The sequence below is a fragment of the Mustela erminea genome, chromosome 2, assembly GCF_009829155.1.
Source record: "Mustela erminea isolate mMusErm1 chromosome 2, mMusErm1.Pri, whole genome shotgun sequence".
NCBI lineage: Eukaryota > Metazoa > Chordata > Mammalia > Carnivora > Mustelidae > Mustela > Mustela erminea.
The window spans coordinates 12,954,268-12,972,801 of NC_045615.1; the positions used below are offsets into that span (position 1 = coordinate 12,954,268).

The 18,534-nt window shown below is 39.1% G+C and overlaps 1 protein-coding gene across 1 annotated transcript in view; it reads left to right on the forward strand.

Annotated features, from left to right (window-relative positions):
- Positions 1 to 3,131: 3,131 nt before the first annotated feature.
- The window catches only part of XKR6 (XK related 6), a 299,312-nt gene continuing 283,909 nt past the window's right edge, over positions 3,132 to 18,534 (forward strand). The window contains exon 1 of the mRNA XM_032332269.1: positions 3,132 to 4,416. Within this exon, the coding sequence (XP_032188160.1) occupies positions 3,653 to 4,416 (764 nt within the window). The 5' untranslated portion in view covers positions 3,132 to 3,652. The remainder of the gene's footprint in view (positions 4,417 to 18,534) is intronic.

Below are 18,534 nucleotides of genomic sequence, written 5' to 3' on the forward strand. Positions count from 1 at the left end.
GCCAAAGTTGTTAACTGACTGAACTACAAAAAAACCAGAAGTTAAAAAAAAATGTTATTTAGAAACAACAAAAACAAAAGTATCCAGTAGGCCTGGGGTGGCTCCTTAGTAGACTCATGGATAGACAGAAATTCTTAGCATAAGGCTACATTAAGGCCAAGTCATCAAGAAAAGGTTAACTAGTGTGCTCTTAAAGCAGTCCAGTGGTCAGTGATTTTCTTTTTCTTAATTTCTTCCCTGTTTACTAAAGAATCAAGGTATCTCTGTAATATATCATTGGTTTTATAAAGATTTGCATAATCAAATGTAAAATACAATTTTTGGAGGGGAGGGCATTTGAAAGGGTAAATTTCAGTTATCTCAAAAATTAATTCAATTCCCCTATTTGACCAAAATTTATTGAGTGCTCACTATGTGTTCAGCACGTGGCTAAGCTCTGGACTTATGTGGTATGCCTAACTGCCCCAAAATTCTGGGTCAAAAAATTTTATTCAAAGCACAGTCCAAATTTATGTGAGCCTTTCACTGAGTCTTCAAGATAGCTTTATTACCATTGTAACTGTTTTTAATTTTAGAATCTTCTGGGTTTCACAATGTATCCTTTCCACAGAAGTCAGAATGATAAAATTGTTCAAACAGCAAATGTAAAGTTGAAATCACTTGATAGCCTGCAAATCTTATATATCTACTTGAAATTTCAATTGTAATAAACCCTTTTGATTCAGTCTCACTTGTCAGCTTTGTACAGTAAGTGTAATTTACTTAGCTAATTTCACTAGTAGATTATGTTCTTTCAGGGCACGGAGAAATAGAATCATAAATATATCATTGCTGCCTGCTTTTGTATCTCATTTCATAGGCTCACACGCTTAAACAGAGAAAATATACTTGAAGACACAAATTAATTGTACTTGTTTCCTAAAAACTTTTCATTTTTAAATGCCAACATTTATTAGTTACCAAATCTACTGAATGACAGAATTTAAGTAACCGTAGGTTGGTACTATGCAAACATAATTATGACAGCAATAATAATAAAAATATCAGTTATAATTTATTTAGTATTTATTACCTATCAGGCATCACGTTGAGAGTTTCAAATGGATTCCCGCTTTTAATCCACCCACCCACTTTTCAGAGAAGGCATGTTATTATTTCCATCATACAATGGTGGAAGCTGAGGTTTAAGGAGGTTATCTTGCTCACATTCATGTTAAAGAACAAAAATTCAACCATGTAAATGCAAAGATCTAACTGGTTTTATTAAATGATTCATGAATTGGGAAGCAGCTCATCTAGCAAGTAGAAGGGAGGTCCAAGGGGTTCTATAGAATGGAAGGTTTTTATAGGAAAGAAGATGGGCAAGGAAATTACTAGCAAAAGAAAAGGAAGAGTTGTACGAGGCAACATCACTTTGCCTTAGCTGCAAGGGCAGGGGTTCTTATTAGGTAGATTACCACATCTTCCTTTGGGGGATGGAGAAGTCCATATGACAAATCACGTCATTGGTGTTGCTCAGAAAATTTTTGATTAACTGGTTAAGACTACATTTCTGCAGGAGGTTGAAACTGCAATGAGATATTAAGCCCTGGTTTGGCAACTGAGTGATGCCATTTGGGGCCTGTGGTTTCCTTTTTACCATTCGCATTATTATTATCATGGAACTGGGATCCAGACTTAGACAGTCCTAATCTACACTTAATCCATCTTTCTAAAATATTATTAATTCAAATTCTGTAAAGAAATAGAATGGCACCTATATTTGGAAGTATCCTTACCTGCTGGCTCTAAGTTTTACTACCATAGGAACAAAGGGGCTTAAGTCATAAAATGAAATAAAGTTACAGTTATGTGACTTGTTTCCAAAAGTAGATTTCGTAACTACTTCTCCCCCTTTCTCCTTATCACTCTCCCCAATGGCTAGGGTAAAAATTCTCTATGAGTCCTTTTTGTAGTCTTCATAGGATTTACCTTAACATAAATACTCATGAAAAGCTGTATTCTAAAATATGGAATCCTTGTTTGTCCTGCCACCCCCAATTAACTAGATGCTATAGCATTAAATACCATATGCCTCAAAATAATACTGAAAATTTCAAAGACACCTTTCTTCCACAGAACTTCAGTGCAAATATTACCTAGTTTGTTCTCAACATTCCAAAGAAAATAATGGTATTCTTAGGTTTTTAACTAAGAGAGGAGTAGACAGAATCAGAAAAATTAGTATGAAAATCTGGTGAGGTCAAGGAGAGAATTCAGAGTTTAAAACTTTCTTCTATTTTTAACTTCAAAATATCTCTTTTACTTGATCAGTAACAACTGTAACCATGTAGTTTGCTTTGTCTGGTTTCAAATATACTTTCTCTAGAAGATCATTGTAATTCAAATCCACTTAGTGGTGCTTCACTTTTGTAATTTGTTAAGATTAAGTAGTGTACCTTACACCTGTTTTAATGATATCACACATTGATAACATTTTCACTCATTTAAAGCCATGTTTACTGATAAAGCTTTAGCACCAAAAAAATTCCAAAAGGCAGTCTTCACACATTCAAATAACTTGCAAAAGTAATTGATACAGCTTAAACCCTGACTAGCTCTGAATTTTAGAAATTAAGGTCACATAATTTTAAAATCACATACTTAAAAAAAGTTGGTAGAGCACATTCCAGTGATGAAGAAAATATTCAAGGTCACCAATGCCAATTCAATCTTTGCTCCGATGTTCAAGACACAATAGGCTGACTTTTAAATGGACTTTGGAGTTTTCTTAAGAGAACGATGGAAACTTTATTACTAAAAACGGTAAAGTTGTCATTGACAAGAAAATCAGGGGGTCAACAGAGGAGGGAGGTGTCCAAATACAAGTGAGCATCAGTAAGTTGTATGTGGGATTCTAAACTGACTTATGTAATTTTTCAAGACCCCCAAATAAGACAAGAGTAAGAGAGAATTTTTAAAGGAAAAAAAAAAAAAAAAAACAAACCCAAACAACCAAAGAGGTGAGACACAGCCATTTTGATGGGGGGGGGGGGGGGAGTGCCTAACTACTCAATGAGGTCATCCTATCTCCCGGAAGTGACACGTAATCACCTGCTTTGCACTAGCTCCGCCCCTTCCCTCAGAGGTCCCGCCCCTCCGCCAGCAGCCGGGAGGGTGTTAGGGGGCGTTTCTCCAGGAGGAAAGCTGTGAGCTGCGACGCTGAGGAAGGGGACCCCAAAACGTCTGGCACTGCCCCCTCCAGGGATCACTTTGGACCGCATCACTCGGCCCAGCGGGATTCAGAAACGCCGAGGGGTCAACCTGATGGGTTTCGGGGTCAACGGAAGAGGGGAAGGGGAGCCCTGGCGGGGAGAACCCCCCGGTCCCCCGCCCAGCAGCTGAGGCACAGGAGGGCGGCCATCTTGGCCGGGAGGGTAGGGCTGGGGAGCTGCGGGCGCCGTGCGATTGGGGGGCTCGCCCGGAAGTGACGCCAACTACCCGGAAGCGGAGGGGGTTCCCTGGCCCACTCCCCCCTCGTTCGTTTGCTCCCCCGCTTCCTCCCCGCCCCCCTTCCTCTCCATTCGTTTTCCCCCCCTCCCCGTTCCCTGCCTTCTTCCCCCCCCCACCCGTCCCTCCCCCCCCAACCTCCGGAGCTGGGAAGAGAGTCAAGATGGCGGCGAAATCCGATGGCGGTGGCGTGGGGGTGGGCTTCGCCCAGCTGCACAACCTGGACGAGGCGGTGGGCAGCGGCGGCGAGGAGGACGGGGAGCCCGGGGGAGGCGGCTGCGGCGGCGGCGGAGACGGCAGCGAGCCCGGCGAGAGCAGCTCTCTGCACATCTGCCACTGCTGCAACACCTCCTCGTGCTACTGGGGCTGCCGCTCCGCCTGCCTGCGCTCCCTCCTGGGCAAGAAGCCGCGCCGCAGCGCCGCCGCCGCCGACGGGGGGGACCAGCCGCTGCAGCCGCCCGCGGCCGCCGGCGCAGACCACCACCCCCCGACGCCTGCCACTCGGCCACAACCGCCGCCGCCGCAGGTGGAGCGGCCGTGGCTCGACTGCCTGTGGATCGTGCTGGCGCTGCTGGTCTTCTTCGGGGACGTGGGCACCGACCTGTGGCTGGCCCTCGACTACTACCGCAAGGGGGACTACGGCTTCTTCGGGCTGACCCTCTTCTTCGTGTTGGTGCCGTCGCTGCTGGTGCAGAGCCTGAGCTTCCGCTGGTTCGTGCAGGACTACACGGGCGGCGGGCTGGGCGCCGTGGAGGGGCTTAGCAGCCGGGGCCCCCCCATGATGGGGGCCGGCTACGGCCACGGCGCCGCCCGCGGCGGCCCGGGCGCGGGGGGCTCGGCTACGCCGGGGGCGCAGCGCCTGTGCCGCCTCTCCGTGTGGATCTGGCAGTCGGTCATCCACCTGCTGCAGATGGGGCAGGTGTGGAGGTAAGAGCACTGCGGGGGTGGGGGCGGGGGCCTGGGCTGCCGGCTCTGCTGAGGGCCCCGCGGGAGAGGCCAGAGACCTCCGAGTGCGTTCCGCCCTCGAGGTGCCTCGCAGTTGGGCCCCTCGGACGGGTCTGGCCCTGGGTCTTGAAGGAGGGGTTTGTCGCGCACTTTCCCCGGCGTCTCAAAAAGACCATCGTTTGATCTGGATCCCTGGCCACGCCTTTTGGCCCTGGGAGGCCCCAGTCCCGCTGTTTGTCTGCTTCCCTGGTTCGCACTTACCCGAGACCCTGCCTCAACCTTCCCTTTACTCACATCTCTGTAGACCTTTGTATTCCCGTTGTCCCTTTCCCCTGTATCCCAAGGTAACCAGCCGTTTTAGCGCTATTTATCTGCACCCCAGCTCGTCTTCGGGGCGGGGGGGGAACCTTCCTTCTTCCAGCCCGTTTTGCACTCGGTTTTGTCCCCCGGTGAGACATCTTCCCCTCTTCCCCCGTCTTCTCTCCGCAGTGGCCTGTGTGGGGCCCTGCCTCTCCTTTTAGCACTCCTTTATTCCACGCCTCCTCCCCCCTTCCTGCAATCCCATCCCCTGCAAATGACTCCAAGCCGCTTCTTTGCTTGAAGGAAAAGGGACTTTTTTTTTTTTTTTTTTTTTTTTGGTGTGTGGATTAGACGTGCCCTTTTCTTGGTAACAGGTAAAATTGTGTAGTATATGGTGGATGTAAGCGTTTGTTTTAAACTCTCACCTCCAGAAAGTCAGTCCGCCACCTGGACACCTATTCTGGAGGAACATTGTTTTAGGTAGCCAGGTCAGTGCATAGGTGATTTATGTTTACACGAGCCCCAAGCTTGGCCCTGCAGCCCTTTTCTCTTTTGTAAATTTCCCCTGGTAAGTCCCTCAAAAACCACTTGCAAATGTTCTTTTGGCAACTAGCCTTAACTGGCTAAACTAGGGAGATGATCCTGTTAAAATCTTGGTACATCTGTGCCCTCCAACTTAAACCGGCTTGAGTGTATTCTGGAAACTGAGTTTGTAAGTAAACATTTGCAAGAGAAAAAAATCTTTACTGAAGATAAATAACACAGAGCTCTTCAGGTACATTGCCTCTGTGAGAAGACATTTTGCCTAGACTGCCCAGAGTTCTGCACCTACCAGGAGATTTTAGGTGCTATGCATTTCAGTTAACTGAGATGTACTTAGGTTAACTTAAGTAAAAGTTCATTGTGTTTTAAATTGTTTGTCCAGATCTCTCTTCACAGTTTTAAATAAAAATGTTTCAGAATGCATGGGATTGAATTAAGTCAGATAATGAGAGTGAATGCAAGAAGTTTGTTCTATAGAATTTGTATGCAAATTCAGGATGAGGGTCGAATGAGTGGTTCTTGATTTTCCTGGTGCTCCCAGGTTTGTTTATTGGTCTTCCTGGACTGAACTGAGCAGACTTTTTTTTTTTGTCCTTGCCCCCTAGCTGTATTTGTCTGCAAATAATTGGTTTCCTGCCAAGTTTATAAGAAGGGGCTAGGGAGATAAAATAGGGAAAAAATGATTTATTAACTTTTGGCAGTTGTGAGGGTAGCTTGGGGTTAAGTAAAATTTTGAAACTTGTTTTGAATTTGAAATCTATATCTAAAAACATCCCTGAACTCCCAAATCCATATTGAATAAAAGGTAGTGTGTTTGATACTGGGGGTACTTTTTTTTGATTTCTTGCAGATGGGTAAGATGCAAAAGAATGAAGGGGAAAGGAACAAGAAGAATGGGGGAAGAGAAAGGTTTTGAAAGACTAGTAAAATTTAACAGCATATATTTAGTAACTAGATTTCTTCTATACAATCCAAAATCTTGTATCTCTCCCTATCTTTGACTCCTAAGTGTAGGCAGTCAGAATCTTCTTGTCAGGTTAAATTTCCTGAGAGAATTGTTTCTAATGTAATCCATCCTAGATATTTATTAGTAATAAGCTTTTTGGACATAATGAAATGGAATTCGGTTTCACAAATTTTTTAGGCAGAGCAGTTTTTCCCCACTGACCTCAATCTTAATTGTATTTGGGCAAAGTAAGAAGTCTAGATTTTGGAACAAACTGAAAAGAACATTTTAAGCATAAATTTAGGTTTTATAGTTGTTTAAAATTGGGTAGTGCATTTATTTCCCAGATCTTCATTGACCTTTCAGGGTTTGTAGTGGTATACAAATATATTTTTAAGAGATGCCTGTGATTTTAGTATGTTTAAATTGTTTTTCAAGATTAAAATATGTCTAACTATTTCATAAAGTTTTGAAAGTATGGAGTATTCAAAGGTATGTGAATTCAGTTAAGTTATTCTAACATAGCTATACTTCAGAAGAAATACTTGCTGAAGAAGGATTTTATTTATTTCAGATTTTTTTAGAAAGCTGGATTTGCTTGAAATATTCCAGGAGCAGGGTCCGGTCTGTCCTTTACTACCTGCTAGGCATGGGGCTACCTGCAGATCATTCATATGGAATGCTTTAGAGAAAGGTTCTTATCTTTGTTTTTGTTTTTTAATCTCTTGGCAAACCGTTATTTATCAGTGTGTATAACCATATGTCCTCTCAATTTTTACTACAAATTTTTTTGGATTACAGTTGTTCCCATAACTATATTTGCTACTTAAATTTTGTTATTTCATATGGTCATGTGATAGAAAGGTTAAGGCCTAGGAATTATATCGCTGATTTGGGCCACATTTCTAAAGAAAAGACGTTGGGAAAGTTGTATTTGGTTAAAACTAATTCCATTAAACCACAAATACCTGTCTCTTCACATTCCTTTTTTTTTTTTTTTTTTTTTAAAGTAAAGTTACCTGACTTTTGCTTGGACAAGTCTCAGTGCATATTAAGAGAATTTAGTTTTCCTTGATAGTAAGGTGGTAAGCTTCTCTGTGTGGTGCCTTTCCTGTCGAGATGGAGCATATTTGATAGCTGTTTACTGAATGAGTTTACAGAATATAAGACAGTATTTTTGGCTAGGCTGGAATTGGAGCATGGAAGAGTAGTTGTAGGATGATTTGGTTTCATGAACATCCTTTTGTAGAATATTAGTTTATTATTAAGGTCTATTTAATTCATGCTTTGCCCTTACTAATTACTTAGCATGTAGCTTACAGTGTAGCTTTATTTTTCAGGTGCTTTTCCCAGGGATAGAAGGTATATGAGTCACTCATAACAGGAATATGAGTCACACCAAGGCTCCGGTTTAGTGAAAGTTTTGTTATTAGAAAGTGTGATCATTTTCTTGGAGGGTTAGACCTTAGAAACAGTTTGATTCCGTTTGCATATTTGCATTGTTGTGAGTTTGTTTCTTCAGTGTATTGGCCTTTCTTTGCTTCTGTGCTAACTTCAGAGGGTGGCCAGTGTGTGTTGACAGTTCTTTGTAGTCACGAAGCAACAGCTCTTTGACTGAAATTTCATCTCATGTCATGATACCCCAGCCAGATCATCAATCTCTCTATTTATTTTTATGGGTGTACTTAAGCCCTTCTATTTCACAAAGTGAAAGAGGAATTTATATAAAATCTTAAATAGTATTAGCTTTCTTAAAGTGAACATCAGTCATCCTTTCTTTTGGAATATAGTGTGGGGTGGAGAGTTGCCTTCAAGGGATAAGAAAGAATAAGGCGTTTCACATGTCATAATCGCCCCATCAAATCTACAAATAGTCAAAAGCTTTGTTTTCCCCAATTTTTTATTTTCTTCAAGATTTATTTGTTTATTTGTTGGGGGGGACAGGAAGGGAGGGTGTACAGAGTGGGGCAGAGGGTGAGGGAGAGAAAAACTTTAGTAAACTCCTCACTGAGCATGGACCCCTACACAGGGCCTGATCTCATAATCCTGAGATCATGACTTGAGCCAAAACCAGGAGTCATCCAGGCACCCCCTTCCCCATTTTTTCTGTTTTAAGACTGGAGTAATGTCGGGACAGAACTCAGTGAATCAGCAGCAGGTGTATCTTGGCTGGTGAAGATGCTTTGTCTTTATTCCTTCTTCACTCCCCCCGCCCTCCTTCCCCCCACAATGTATAGGGATATTACACATATTAAGGGCATTTGTTCTTGTTGAATCTTTTAGAATAGTGGTCCTTAACTCTGGCTGAGAATAGAATCTACTATAGCTTTAAAAGAGAAAAAGAATATACTGAAGGTCCCAGGGTGGGATCCATGCAAGCTTATTTCTAAAAGCTCCACAGGTGATTATATGGGCAGCCAGGCTTGAGAAACACTTTGGAGTTGCTTCAGCTTATTCCATTTAGAAATTGTTGGATTTGTATTCTTAATAAATACGATGGAACAATTGGGAATGGAATGATGTGGTACTGTTAAGTTTAGTTCCTGGACACACTAACAAAAAAGACTTATTTTAGAAATGTGAGTGTCTTGAAAAAGTATTTGGAGCTGTTGCAAGTGTATGTACTTATGGTACTCTTTTCTTCTTTGAGCTGAGTATGATCTTGTTCTAAAAGGATTCCTAAATTGAAAGCAGTCTTCAGTAAATGTAGCCCACTTCATTGCCTTGTGTGTGATCCAAGTGGTACTTTTATGATTATGTTACATGTAAAAGGTACATTAATTTTAATTTTGAAATGATTCTCAAGTAGGCTTGAGGTAAACATAACTGGGCTTACAAGAGGTGTTGGACTAAGTGATCTGTAATATTCCTCTAGCTCTAAGATTTTGTGATTTAGGAATGGCAGTGTTACCTTACAAATAAGGAAATTTCATTCGTATGGGGCCAGAGTACCAGTCACAGTCAAATGAAGATTATATACATGCTTTTGTGTGTTGTGTAGGTGACTTTATATATTTGCTTATTACTAAATGGCATCTCAATATTTTAAAAATAATTTTTTTTATCTGTAAGTTCAATGGAATTTTGGTTCAAAAGAAACTCAGTGGGGTTTTTTTGAGGGTAAACTTAAGAAAAATTGATCTGAGAAAAGTAAATATTTTTGTGTAATCAAAAAAGTCTTGTTGGAAAATGTTGAGATTTACCAGAAAAATCAGAAAATTTACGTGCTATAAAGTGTCAATAATTAAAACAGTGTGTGGCTGGCAGAGGAATTAGGTAGATAGGTAATAAAGCAGAATAAAGAATGAAGTAAATAAATAGGTTTGCAGGAATTATGCAGGTAGATAATAAAGCATTTCTAATCCATGAATGGAAAAGGGGTTATTTAACAAATGACAGTGGGGTAAATGACTGCCCACATGGAGGGAGGAATTGATCTCTACCTTATATAAACAAAAATTCTGGAAGGATTAAAGATGGAAACAGAAGATACTAAACCTAAAGGAAAATGTAGGATAATAATTTTGCAGGGGGGCAAGATGCTTTGATTCCATCAAAGAAAAAAAAAAGGACAGATACAACAACATAAAGTTGTTCCCATCACCTGAAAAATCATAGAAATACATGGTGAGGGAAAGAGTTATATATTTAGATAAAGAACCACTTCCTAAAGGAGAGTGATTATGAAGAGAACCATCTCTGAAGAGTATTTGTCATTTTTGAGAGATTAGAAACAGTAAAAGTTGACATTTATGGTGAATTTTCAAGGGGAGGTGATGAAAAAAAATGGCATGCTTTGAGTAACATTGCAACTGGTGATGAAGGATAGGATTTCCAGAATGATCCAGAAACAAAGCATCAGACTCTGTATGACAGAAGTCTAGCATTCTGGAAATCTAGTAGGCACATGTCAGAAGTCACAAGCATTTTTGTCTTGTAACATTATTTCCTTTGATTTTGCAAACTTTATCCAAAGTTATACTTATGTAAGTGATAAATTCTGGACTCTTGCACACTGTGTCTTACATGTTGCCATTTTCACCCTGAGCTGGTTGCTTTACAGTGTTCTCTCTGCAAACAAGTTTATGGCTGACACTTTAATTTACTCCCCATGATGTTCTGTTTACCTGTTTTCTTCTAGTTAAAAGCCTGGATTTCTTACTTGTCTCAGAAAGTTAAAATTGGAAAAAAAAGTCATGAAGATATAGCCTCATATTAAACGAAAGGTTCAGTGACTTTTGACATTTGATTGAAGACAACCTGCTATTTATTGTTATTGGAATTTTTGTTTGTTTGTTTGTTTTGTTTTGTTTTTAAAGGACAAGACATATATACCATCATAGAAGGGGAACACTGGAGTTAAGAAATCATGGTTTATCATTCTACAAGTTACAAAAAAAAAGTCTCTGGCCTTAATTTTCTTGTATTTATTAAATGAGGAGTTAAAGGTAGTGATCCTTAATGTCTCTTCAATTTTGAAAAGTTTATTATGCTATACATATTAGCACTCTGAAGTTTTAAAGAAAAAATTTCTTTGCTCTGGTTAGAACAAATAATATATTTAAAAATGTATAGGTTTCCCAGGAACTGCTTTGAAATCTTACCATATGTTATTTTGATGTACTAAATACATTCTCATTATTTTCAATCACTTTGTAACCTGTAGAGGCATTTTATATCTTTCTGTAGTTAATGTTAAAATTTATCGAAGTTTAGACTTTCTGAGAAATGTGTTAAGGCTGTTTACTAGCTGATTTTATGATTTACAATTTCAGCTAAAATTAGTCTTTTTAAAGTGCTCATTTTTTGTAATCTTCTGTTTTAAATTTTTTACTGTTAGAGTAAGCTAAAGCAATGCATATAAGTTATATATTTTGGAGGTGTTCTGAATTGCTTACTAAGATTAATTTCTTTATTGGGGAGGAACATCAAAATTGCCTACTGCAAATTATTATTTGATGTGTATGTATTCTCTAACTTTGAGAATTTAGTGTTTGTAAATTTTTTTTTTTTTTTAACCTGATAGCCTCTATGTGAGTTGTGAGCTCTTCTAGGAAATAATTCTAAGTGAATTTTGTTTTTGTTTTTCTTAGATTAAGCTGTAGGTACTTCTTTGATTCCAGGTGTATTTCTGGGTTTTGCTTGGAGGACTCACTGAGTATTGTTACAATGACATTGATACATTTCTACATAAGATTCAACTTCAGATTTTTCTGTATATCTGATGTGGGTAGATCTTGGTATATTACATTATTTTAACACATCTTAAAACAAACCACTATATTCTAAGGTAACTTTGCTAACAAAGTTTCTTATATATCACTTTAATTTTGAAATAGCAGGTTTTTTTTTTTTTTTTTTTTTTTTTTTTTTTTTTAGATTTTATTTATTTATTTGACAGGGAACACAAGTAGGCAGAGAGGCAGGCAGAGAGAGAGAGACGGGGGAGCAGGCTCCTCACTGAGCAGAGAGCCCGATGGGGGGCTCTATCCCAGGACCCGAGCTGAAGGCAGAGGCTTTAACCCACTGAGCCACCCAGGTGCCCCTGAAATAGCGGTTTTTAAAGTAAATTTTTTTATCAAAGAATAATTGACATACAGCATTTCATTAATTTCAGGTATACAACAGGGTAATTTGATATTTCTGCTGTACATTACATTTCTGAGTCACATGTATTTATCACTGGAAGACTGTGCTCTTGATCCCCTTCGTCTGTATTGTCTATCTCTGTTTTCTGTATCTGAGCCTTTTTCTGTTTTGTGTTTTAGATTCCACATATAGAAGTGAAATCATAGACTTTCTTAGCATAATACCTTGTAGATTCATCCTTGTTGTCACAAATGGCAAGAGTTCATTTTCTATAGCTGGGTAATGCACCACATCTTGTCTATATATTCATCTTTTGATGGATACTTAGGTTGCTTCCATGTCTGGGTTATTGTAAATAATACTTTTATGAACATAAGGATGCATATATCTTTTCATAGTGTTTTCGTTTTCCTTGGATGCATACCTAGAACAGGGATTGCTGGATTGTATAGTAATTCTGTTTTTAATTTTTTGAGGAACCTCCACACTCCTTTCCATAGTGGCTGCACCAATATGCATTCCTACCAACTATGCATGGAGGTTCCCTTTTCTCCACAGCCTTGCCAATACTTGTTTTTTCTTGTCTTTTTGATAATAACCATTCTAACAGGGGTGAGGTGGTATCTCATTGTGGTTTTAATTTGCATTTCCCTGATGAGTAGTGAAATTGATCATTTTTTTCATGTGCTTGTTGGCCATCTGTGTGTCTTTGGAAGAATGGCTATTTGGGTCCCCTGTCCATTTTTTAATTGGAATGTTTGTCTTTTTTGATATTGAGTTGTAGGAGTTCTTTGTATATTTTAGATGTTAACCCCTTATTGGATATATTGTTTGTGACTATCTCCTCCCATTGCCTTTTCATTTTGTTGGTGGCTTTCATTGCTATGTAAAAGCCTTTTAGTTTGATGTAGTCCTGTTTGTACAAAAGCTTTTTAGTTTGTTGTAATCAAAACTTTTGAGTGCAATATTTTGGTCTTCCTTTTTTTAACTGAGGATGCTATTTCTGTTTTATTTCGGTTATCAGTTTATAGAGCATGGACTATATGCTCATTATCCATTTCTAGGAAGAACTTTGAATATTCAGTTCACAGAAAGACAAGGAAGTTTTCTTTACAGCACTCTTGGAAGGAAAGTAGAGTTGGTTATTATTATTTACATTGGGGAGATGCTCTCAAGGAATCATAGGTACATGAAATAGAAACTTTCTCTTTTAACCATTATGCTTCCTTTCAGTCCATCTTAAATACATTGGACACATGAAGAAAGATGGCAGAGGTGAGGAAGATAACCAAATCCATGGCTTGGGAAACCTGCCAGTAAAATAGAGCTGGCAGGGAGTTAAGAACCTAAGTCCTTCTGGGCAGCAGACACACCCATTTTTCTTCAACTGTGTTTCTTAGAGTGGTCAGAAAACATCTTGTATTTTAGGATAGGCCCAGGGCTAGTTGAAATGCAGATTTGTGCGCTTACTACACTACATACTTAAGGAATTAGAGTCTTAGGGAGTTGGGCCAGGGAATGCGTATTTTTTCTTGTCTACCTTATGGAAACTTTTAAGCATACAGAGAAGTAGAAAGGATAGTGTTTTGAACACTTGTTACCATCTATCTGGTTTCAGTAATTAACATAGATATATTTGTCAGCGTGTATTTGTGTGTGTAACATATTATGAGGTTGCACCTCTCTATACTTCAAATACTAAATATTTAGAATAATTTTACATAGCTGTAATACCATTGTCCCATCTAAAAAAATTAATAATAATTCAATAATTACTCCATAATTTTATAGAATCATGCAATAGCTACTTCATATTATTTGCGCATTTGCCTCCAACAATTTCTCTTATAGGTTTTCTCCCCTCCAAATAGGGATTTAGTAAAAATTCACACATTGCTTTTGTTTCCATAACTCTAGAACAATTCTCTTAATTTTGCTTTTTTCCCTCGTGACATTGAGTTTTGCAGAGTCTAGGCCAGTTCTCGTATGTTCTGTATTTTGGATTGCTTAATTGTTTTTTCCAAGAGTAGTCTGACATGTTTTCTGGATAAACTTGAAGATGCATCTAGGTGCTTGGTTTTATTCAGTTTATGTATTTTCACCCAAAATACTGCTTCCTGCTTCTTATTTGCATCATATATTCAATGATGGTACCTGATTTGTTGCATTTTTAGTGGTGCGAAGTTTTATCTCCTGATTAAGATCCTGACTGCCAGATTTTTCTGTATAAAGGTATATTTTCCCTTTTGCAATCAGTAATTCATGGGGTGGTGTCAAGTGTTCTGTTTCCTAGCAACCTTTTACTTACTGGCATTAGCCATTGAGAATCCCTGTTGGTGTGAGGTGGGATTTGTATTTTAAATAAGCTCCCTAACAGTTCTTACTGTCTTTATTTTTATTTTTTTGTTTATTTTTAAAAAGATTTTATTTATTTATTTGAGAGAGAAAGACAGTGAGAACATGAGAACATGAGGGGAAGGGCAGAGGGAGAAGCAGACTCCCCTGTGGAGCTGCAAGCCTGACTTCCCTGGGCTCCATCCCAGGACTCTGAGATCCTGACCTGGGCTGAAATTAGACACTTAATCCGTTGAGCCACCCAGGCAACCTTCTTACCTTCTTTAAAGTTTGAGAGCCATTGCTCTTGTGGAATCAGTACCTGGGAGTAAAAAAACAAAAATCTGTCCTGAGGAAGTTAGTATATGACTCTCAGCCCTGATGGGTTTTCAGTGGGTTGTCAGTAGACAGAGTTTAAGTGCTGTTAGTTTTGGAGTAACAAAATTAAATGTGTCTCGTGTGTTTCTCATATGTAATAGCAATCAACTGAGGTAAAGACTAACAGAGATATGTATAAACTATTAGTATGTATGACTAAAATTAAAGGAGGGTGGAGGAGGGGTAGAGAAATTTCTAAGGAGGAAAGGAAACTGTATTGAATATCATGTTTTTACAAATACTGTCTCATTTAAATTTTCGTGAGTTTTTGAGCTTGTTTTACAGATGAAGAAATAGGTTTAGAAAGGTTAAGTAATCTGAATTACTAGTAACTAACTGGAGAAAGTTTTGAAGGCAGAGCTCAAATGATGCTGATGGCAAAAATATGTGCAGTTTTCTTCATGAGATTTTTCTTGTAATGATCAGAAGTCTCTTCTAATTAATTAGTTTGCTTTACTTTTGGACTTTGCTGTTTGGCTTTTTCCAAGTGGAGGAATGATATTCTTGAACCACTGGGGCCTCTTGATGTAAAGCTAAGGTCTTCTGAGACTGCTGATTTCTAGTGTAATGTATTAAACTGCGGTGAGTGAGGTAGGCAGTTAGTTGATTGTAACTGCTAATGTGATTCAAGCAGCTGAATAGTGCCATTAGGTGTATATCCTTAGGAAATTATTTTCTGAACTTCACCCCAATGTCTTTCTCAAAGCAGATGCATCTTCCATCCCTGTGATTTCCACATTACAGAAAGGACTGTGTAAAGTTGGCCACACCTTGTTGGCCCCTCTTTATCCTTGAAGGTCCCACCTAATGCTGGACCCATATGTTGGTTCATTGGCAGCCCATTGGTCACCGAGAGCAGCAGCTTTTTTTTTTTTTTTAATTTTTAATTTTTTATTTTTTATAAACATATATTTTTATCCCCAGGGGTAGAGCCGCAGCTTTTAAGATACCTGAGGTTATCAAGCATTTGTTTCCAAACTTTGGCTGTGCATTGGAATCACCTGGGAGTTGGATATTTGAGTACCATCATTACATATTATGATCCAGTAGGTCTGGGAGGGCCTTGGAATCTCTGTAGTTAAAGAGCCTGTGTGTTCACAAAGTTCCTCCAGCAGTTCACAGAGATGAGAACCACAGTTGTGTAGGCTGTTGTTGTTGTTGTTGTTGTTTTAAGATTTTAGTTATTTATTTGACAGAGAGAGAGATCACAAGTAGACAGAGAGGCAGGCAGAGAGAGAGGGGGAAGCAGGCTCCCTGCCAAGCATAGAGCCTAATGTGGGGCTTGATTCCAGGACCCTGAGATCACGACCCAAGCTGAAGGCAGAGACCCAACCCACTGAGCCATCCAGGCGCCCCAGTAGGCTGTTTTTAAACCAGTATTTGCCGTGGTAGTTTGCAAGTGGAAGGAGTTTCTGTTAGAATCACTTGGGAGATTTGTTATACACTTAAATAGTGGGCATACTAGATCTAGAGGGGTGGAATGTATAAAGGAACACACCAGTATTTAAACAGTCTCTGATTGGACCTTACTCTTAGTTGGAATGGGTTGGTGAAAGTGTGTATTAATCAAATTGTAGCTAGATTTGCCACATATTGTGGCATACGGATTGCCATATACTAAAGATTTAGAATATTGTAAATACATTTAACATTAAAACTGTATGACATATACTTGAATATTCCTTTGATTCAAAAGCTTCTTTGGAAGTTTGAAGTACTTCAGAATCTTTATTAACATGAATTACCACTGCTGGTGTTCCAGAAGTGACAGTTTAGAATGGTGGTGGGGAGATTGATATTCTCTCCAGAGTGAATTTCATGTCTTGAATTTTCAGAAATGTTCTATTTGTTGAAATCAGTGCCAAGGATGGGATTCCTAAAAAGAAACTGGTGAACAAAAGGGGATAAATGATCTAAAAGGTATTAAGTGGATGTCATTAGAGACAGGACTGAAGGAAGCAGAGAAGAAAAATTACCTAACTACATTTTGCTTGATAGATTTGTGGGTAGAGGGTAGATAACTAGAGGAGAGGATAGGAAGAGGTCCTACAATGTTTTACAATGTTGGTAGGATATCAGTACAGTGAATCAGCAAGGACACCTAAAATCTGCACATACCTAGATGTGCAGATCCATCTAGGGGTACTGTGGGCTCCATCTAGGAATGTACTGTGGCGGGGTGAGAAAACTTAGGCTCCTTGTAACTGGGAAGCTTGGGGTCAGAAATCCCAGGGGAGGCAATGGCTGGCAGAGATGGGACATGGAGTCTAATGGGCATGCACAGTGTAGATGGGACTGGATCCTCTGATTTGGGATCAAAATGAGCAAAACTCTCAAATCTTTCATTTTGCTTTGCTTGGAGTGGTCACCTAAATAGCAGTTCTAAAGAGCCATGTCTATGGAGGATGCTGCCATTTTTCCACCTTTAAGGCAGTTTTCATCAAAGCTGACTCTGAAGAAAAAGATTATGCCTTCTAAAAAGGAAATTATATTTGCAAAATTTAAGCACTTTCAAATGGTTTTGCTTAGACCTAGTAGGTGATGGTGTACGTTTGGGTTGAAAGAAAGGAGAAACTACCTAAAGGATTTATTACTCTTTTTGCAGATTAAACAAAAGTTGTTAAAACGAAGCTGAAGTTAAAAGCAATTACGTGGTAAATTTGGGAGAGTTAGTATATGTTTGTAGCATTGGTGGACTGTATTTATGGTTTTCACTATTTGATAGGGCCCACAGAAATTTTAGGTGGTTTTTTAGATGTAGAAGTCTGGGATTAAATGAAATGGTGTTTGTCAGGCGTGTTAAAGGATTTTGGATGGGGGCACCGTGAAGTTGGATTGTGTCATTTTGCCTGTTTGCTTGGCATGTGCAGTTCAGTATATCAATTAGTGGTATGTTCATATCTAATGTAACGTGATACATACATTCCTAAAAAACCTCTCATACTGTAAAAATTCATGCACTAAAACTATCAGCTGTGGAAAAAAAATAGTATTAAGGCTAGACTACTTAAGACTATGAAACTTTGTAACCAGAGCACTAACAAAAGCACCAGCACAGTAGTATGGGTGACATTTGTACTCCATACCGAGATGATTCTTAGCATTTTATCCTGGGACATGTTTTATCTTTTATATGTAGATTCTTGTGGCTACTGGCTTCTACTGGAGGCCGGTTTCACCATAATTAAAACTCTCATGTAAGGTGTAAGCTTCTTGTGTGTTCACATCACAAGATAGTGATAAGCATGATGGGTACTGAAGCCACTAAAGCAACCACCACTGTTTGTACCAAAGAAGGTAAGACTTTGGTAAGAGTCTCACCAGTTTTCTTAAAGTCTTCATTTTGTTTTTCCTTCCATGTTTTTCTCATGATTTGTGAAAAATCTTGCCCTTGATAGCTTCAAAACATTAACCTGCTGGGAAGAATCAACTCATGAACCAACACTACTTTACCTTTACACTATTGTCATTCCCATTTTGCCAGTCAAATGTGATGGAATCCGTGTTACAGAAGCATGCATTTTGCCGTCACTTACATATTTTTGAATCTGTGATGCTATCAAGATGCAGCTCTTGAAAATACGAAGGTTCTACTGTTTTTGGAAATTTCTAGTTTTGGAGATACCAGTGTTTCAAGGTTAAATGAACTTTATTACCCTTCTCATGCTTTTTTGGCCCTTACATATAATAAAGAAGAGAAGAGGGTCTATTTTAATCCATTTGAAAATTTCTGTTTCTGGAATAGGCATTGGATAGAATGTGGTAATGTCTTAATGCTGCATCATTTGAACTACACATGTGGAGCAGGAATGCTTTTACATTTTGGTTCATTTGAGATGTGGTTATAGTGAGCTCTTAAATTAAAATTCATCTGAGCATACAGTAAACAGAAAAAGAAGCAACAGTAGCCAGTTGTCAAGGAAAAGACTGATGGCTAGAATAAACAGACGGCTTTCAGCAATATAAACATTCTGTTTTCATAGAGTTTTTTTTTTTTTTTTAAGGATGAT